At 37.6% G+C, this 6,321-nt stretch overlaps 1 protein-coding gene across 1 annotated transcript in view; it reads left to right on the top strand.

The window, feature by feature from the left end:
* The window catches only part of SCG5 (secretogranin V (7B2 protein)), a 25,433-nt gene that overhangs the window by 9,631 nt on the left and 9,481 nt on the right, over window positions 1–6,321 (top strand). Inside the window, 2 exon segments of the mRNA XM_008943828.1 lie at window positions 3,180–3,329; window positions 6,274–6,320. Of these exon segments, the coding sequence (XP_008942076.1) occupies window positions 3,180–3,329; window positions 6,274–6,320 (197 nt within the window).

A 6,321-nucleotide genomic window follows, 5' to 3' on the forward strand; every position in this document is an offset into this window, starting at 1 on the left:
TTTTTTTTTTTCTTGCCAAGAACGGGGTGGTTGTATTATCCTCCTACCCATAAAGGCAGTATCGCTTCTACAAATAAATTAGTTAAAATACATGCACTGTAGATCTTTCGTCATTCAAAGTATCTCTGAGATGATACCAGTGGTTGGTGAGATGATTAAAGACTGTTCCAGAATTATAGAAGAGGTGAGAGGCATTGCTGCATTTTTGTTTTCCACTCTGAACAGTTCAAGACCAGTACCAGAGGACAGTTACATATATGCATATATTTAAAATTAAATCCAGCACTCAGTTATGACAATACTGACCTCCGTCCAGAACACCGAAACTTCTACTTTATCCTCTAGGGATGTAAAATAACTACATGCTCACACAGAAATACTGCACATGAAAGAGATCTGATTGTTTTGGAGGTTGTTGTTTTTTGTTTTTTTTTTTTTTTCTTTGACAGTATGTTGCACACAAAAGTCAGCTCATACAAGATGTAAGGAGAAATGGGGAAAACACAGATTCATCTAGTCCATCTTTTCTCTGTACAAGACTGTTCTCTAAGTTTCTCCAAATCAGTAACATTACAGTATCAAAACTAATGCAGCTTGTGAATAGCTATACATAATATCCCTGTTTGGGTATATTCATAGCAGTTCATTTTTATTATTGCAGTCTGTACTGAGTGCACTAGTTATCAGAGGTTATAAGGAATGAGCTTTGCTAACACAATTAAATTACTCGTGCTAAATTATGACACCAGAGCAGGTGCTGTTGTCTCTTGTGCCTTTGGAAAGAAAGGAAAAACCCTTAAACGAACCTGGACATTTATACTTCAAGGAAACAATCCTTTATATTAATATAAAAAGATTGTTTTGTACTCAGTCAAGAGAATTCTTGGCAGTTGGTTTAAAATTACAAGTATATATAGCACACTGGAGCCTGCTAAGTACTTCTGTTTTCTTTATGGATGGAGCTTTGGTGCCAAGAGGTCTGCACCACATGCAAGTGTAGATCTGCTTCTGTCTGATGGATTGTCCCATAGTGAACCACATTGTATACAGGATGTTCAAACACGTATTGATTATGTGGTTCTGTAGTTTACAGCAGAATCATAACCTGATGCTTTTAAGTACATTTATGCAATCAATCTTAGTGTCAAGGAGCTCAGTACAGAAGAAATATTTTTTGCTATACATTAGATGCTGGATTAAATGACATGAATTAAATGTGTGTTACACATTTTTTAATCTCACCACCACAGCAGTATTGTGAATCTCTACGGCTCCTGCAAGCATCTTGGTGTGGACGGTGGAGTGTAAATGTGCAGTAAAGTTCATAGTGTGCATAACACTATTCTGGTTTTAGTACCAAGTCTCATGGTTGGGAAAAACCTCATATAACACAGATGCAAAATTTTTATAGGGCTACTTCTATGTTTGTTACACATCTGTAAAACTTTCCATCAATATTGCATTACAGAATAAGAAACTGGTATTTGATGGGGAAAATTAGCATTTTGATTAGATTTTAGTCCATCATGCAAATAAAATTGAAATATATGTACATATAGACTAACTTTCTTCTGATACTATAATGCCAGCTTCAAACTGATTATTTTCAAATTATACACAATTTGACTCAACTACCACTTCTAAATATATAAATGAATACAAAATTTATCAAGACTGCCTTGCGTTAGCAATTTTTTAAAGTGATTATGTTAGCTTACTATGCCTAGCTGTATAGAAGATCATTTAGGCTTGCAGTATTTATTTGTAACTTGGACAGGAGTACTTGAAAGCTCCTCTAGAAGAATCATTCATGTTCAGAAGCATTCTCCCAATCTTTTGGATTTATGAAAATTACAGAAATTGAATATAAGACTATTTGGTAATAATATGGTGATGGTGCTGTTTATGCAAACAGTTGTGTCTGCATTCAGTCTTTAACTCACATTTTCCAATCGTTCAAATTCCTTTTCCTCTCATTCATTGTTAGTGGAATTTATATGTTGACTGTATGTTGCTATCCTTCATTATAAAGGGTTTTAAAAAAATGTTGCTCTGCTGTGACACAGGCATCTAGGTACTCAACAACTACATTAGCTGTTGCTGCAGTGTGTGTGGTGGCTATGTTGTGGCAAGGAAAAAGAGCATGCCTGAAACAAAGTTTTTATTTGCCTGAAATTCAAAAGAATACTGTACAACAGTATTTAACAAACTCCTCAAGCAGCTTGGCTTTAGTCTGTAGATGCATTTGGCCAGTAATGCGTGCAGAAGAGATCTGGGGCAGATAAATGTTTGTAGAGAGGCATATAGAGAGAATGGCCTGAGCTTGGTTCCCAAACCTTTAGTGGAAGACCCTACTTGTCAAAGGCAAGGCGCCCAAGCTGAGATGCATGGAAGACGCCTGCATCTTTGTGTTCTCTGCCACTGAGTTACAAAACCTGCTTCATGCTGCTCTTGTAACCTTGCGGTGATGGTGCTCCAAGTCCTGGGGGCCAAATATAAAAGCCTGCATCTAGAACTGATCTGTGTGATGTTTCATACCACAGTGACTACCGTGTAGTTGTACATGTACGAAAATTCCCATCAACCATGTGTACTCAGTCACTTTTCACCATTACTGCAGGACACTCAAATTTGCATTTAAGAAATGGTTTGATTTAAAAATAATTTTTCCAGCTGTATATAACCACATTTGTTATATCTTGCATCCCCTCACATGACTTAATTTATTAATGTATTTCTAGTCTGTGCAAATAGGTTTGCTTTTTTTTCCCAGTGTCATTAACATTCCCCTATCTTCTTAATTATTAGTTGCTGCAGTGAACAGTGATTGAAGATGGTTGTGCATTGTGAAGATGATTTTTAAGTTCCACTACTGTCTCGTGTCTCTTTTTCTTTGCATTTTCTTACCTATAACTTACACAGTTAATGAAAAAAAACAACCCTAAAATTAAGAAGTGACTGATTTTTTTTTTTTCTTAGTTTCATTTTTCATTACCTAAGTTATCTGATTTAGGTCCTGGACTTATGTTTCTGAAAGAGATGTTTGAAATCTAAACTTGGATCTGTCTCTATAACAATTCTATATATTTTAAAAATCTAGGTGTGGATTACTTGAAGAAAATAAAGCACTTAGACTTTAATCTTGTAAGAAGACAGTGTGTGTAAATTGTCTTTGCCAGGTGGTGCGCACGAGGGTCTCCAACACTTGGGTCCTTACGGCAATATCCCAAACATTGTGGCTGAGCTGACAGGAGATAACGTACCAAAGGACTTCAGTGAAGATCAAGGGTATCCTGATCCTCCAAATCCCTGTCCTATTGGAAAAACAGGTGATTCTGCTGTGTCTTTCACACCTCCATCTTCCCTGTACATCTTCCAGTTTTTCAGTCCTTCACAGTATGACACGTGGTCAGCCCAAGAGTGTTTTCTTTCATGCTCTACCCACAACTATTTATCAATCAGGTGGTTTAGATGAGATTTTTTGGTAATATGTGCATCTTCTGTACTGCTGCACGATTGCTAGAGAAGATCAGGTGAAAGAAATCATCTTGACCTTGGAGTAGAAGATAGTGAGATTTATGATAGTGTCTTGCTCTTGAAGGAGTTCATTTTTAGACTGGCCCCTGAAAAAAGTTATCATTCTGGACAGATGAGGTTTACCCTTATTTCAGAGATTTTCATTGTGCCAAGAGGAATGAAACTGTCTGCCCTGATCTCCAACTCAGACCATGAGTCAATATTTAAGATACCTTGGCCCTAGTCCATGTGGCTTTATAGCTTACTGAGGGTGCCTCTGTGCCAAGAAATGGAGAACTACGTGGACGTACCCCAACACGTTGCACGCAGGCTCTCTCTGGCAGAGGAGCAGTGCAGCCTCGGGGTGCCAGAGCCGCACGGTACCTGAGACACCCGGCGTGTCCCTCACCCTCCAGCTGCACAGGTACCAAGCCCTGCGAGTGGCCAGTGCTGAAGGACCTCTGAAGCAGCACTGTGTGTGCATGATACAGACGTACCCAAAGGCAACTGGTCTTTTTCCTTTTATGTGAGCCCAGGAATGACTTTCAGTACTGAAAGTAGTAGTAAAACACTCGTTGGCTGCCTTGGGAGCTGGAACTGGGAATGAGCACTCTATTTTTCTCTCATTTTTTATTTGCGAGCTAAAAGATCCTTTCAAAATCTTTCCTGTTTAGGCTTTTTTAAAGTTATTTGGATAATGCAAAACAGTTGTCTGTGTTCTTATTAAAAATTGTTCTATCTCACTTAGAATTGATAAAAAAAATAAAAATCTGTCACAAAAAGTTTTGCAAACAGTGTTTTTTACATTCCGTTCAAAAATACGATAAAATTTTGAATAGTTCTCCCATACTGCTTTCTATTACAGCCAATTTGATGATTATGCCCACATCTCTTCTGAAATAATATCTAATCTTCTGTTTTGTTCAATGTTGCTGTTGTCTGACAGGTTGAAAATTATGGGTTTAGGTTTTCTCCCACACACAGACTTTCTATCTTCTGTGCTTGCCCATTAGACTTCTGTTAGTGGTTAGATAAATTAAAAACCTGGCATCTAGAGAAATGCCTTTGAAAATCCCTTCAATTTTTCTTTCTTAGGTGAAATAAAAGTTGTTAGCTAAGCTAATACAGTCAGATCTGAACACAGGGGGAATTCTTAGGGAAGTGCTGCCTGCTCAGATAAATGTCTCTGTCGTAGGTACGCTGTGAGTGAAGATACTATCTACTAGGATTAGAGTAAAATGTTTTTCAGAGCCTTAAATGGAAATTCAAGTGGTGACTGTATTATGCATACAAATTACTGGAGGCCTTCCTCAATCAGGTTTGTGGATTTGCTTAATGGAAAACAATTTTTCCAGTCACTGTCTACATATGCACATTCCACAGCGGGAATACATAAGCCTGGAGCACTTGAGCTTGAAGACTTTTGGATCAGCAGTCACAGAGGGCACACACATGTCTAGCTGCCCTTTGTGTTTTTTACCAAAAGACACAGATACTCTGAGAAGGTCTACCACATTTCTGGTGTCACCTGCTTCTCTCTTGAGATGACCCTGTCCCTGCTGAGACTGAAATAATTTTTAAGTACTTGTAGTTGACTTTTAATGGTTTCTGAGTTACTTAGCCAATATAGTTAGTTTTCTCCTGTTTCCTATTGGCAGTGTTATTTTTTTCTAAGGAGAAAAGAGAGAAAGCAGGATCTGCTGACTGGAATAACCTTCTCAGGTCACTGGATCAACTCATTTTTAAGTCAAGTCTTTACTGTTTCCCACATCTATGGGAAAAAGATAATCCATCTGCAGATACTTAACATGATGGTCACACAAGGATAGAAGGCACAGTCCACAGGTGTGTCCTCAGCAGTGCCTGTGTTCTGGCAGATGTAGCTGCTTGGATGCCCAGCATCATGCCCCAGGTGGTAGGGTCTCCTTGGGTATGTCCAAGAGGAACCTGGACTGCAAGATCTCCATGCTGACACAGCGAAGGGAGCTCTAGAAGCAGATTCTATCCAAAGAGTTATTCTGGCCTCAAGTTGCTGAATCTTTGTTTAATCTAAAGATGACTTATTTTGGTAAAAAGTCCATAAGCTGATTTTTAAAAGGGTATTCTTGATATGACCCTTTCTGCAAAAAATGTCCATTATGATCAAAGCAGGTTTCTGGATCCATCAGATTAGTTACCAATCTGCAGAAATTAATTCAGCATAAAACTGCCACATTGCATTTCTATGAGATCTTATGATGCATAAATGATTTTCAGCCATTTTGAGCAAAGTAGCAAACCAGAAATGGAGTTCCATGAAGAGCTACTCGGTGAAGAAAATTCTGTCTTTGCTTACAGCATCGTTTTACCATGAACTTCAAAAATATTGCATAAACATTTTCTACAACTTCCTTTGGACATTTAAAAATGAAAAGACGATCCCTTCTTAATCATAAGAACATGCAGTTCTACGTAAAGTCAAGCTCAATCACTAATTTAAAAGAAAAGCCAAAAGGAGTAGAGCTTGGAAAATAAATTTAATTTTGAATTTTCATTAATTTTTTTATTTTTAAATATCTAAATATATCCTGAGAAACCCCTTTTAAGAGAGAAACAAAATGCCTCATACCTTCCAATCATCCAGTTCATTAAATATTTTGTTGTTGTTGGTTTGGTTTGGTTTTAATTGTATTTACAAAAATTGCTGATTTCTAAAATTTACATATATTGTGTTTCAAGGCTAGTAAACACTCAGTGGTTTTTATCATGGTTTTGCAGTTGATGATGGGTGTCTAGAAAACACCCCAGACACAGCCGAGTTCAGCA

Source organism: Merops nubicus, unplaced genomic scaffold (assembly GCF_000691845.1).
Source record: "Merops nubicus isolate BGI_N331 unplaced genomic scaffold, ASM69184v1 scaffold7487, whole genome shotgun sequence".
Taxonomy (NCBI): domain Eukaryota; kingdom Metazoa; phylum Chordata; class Aves; order Coraciiformes; family Meropidae; genus Merops; species Merops nubicus.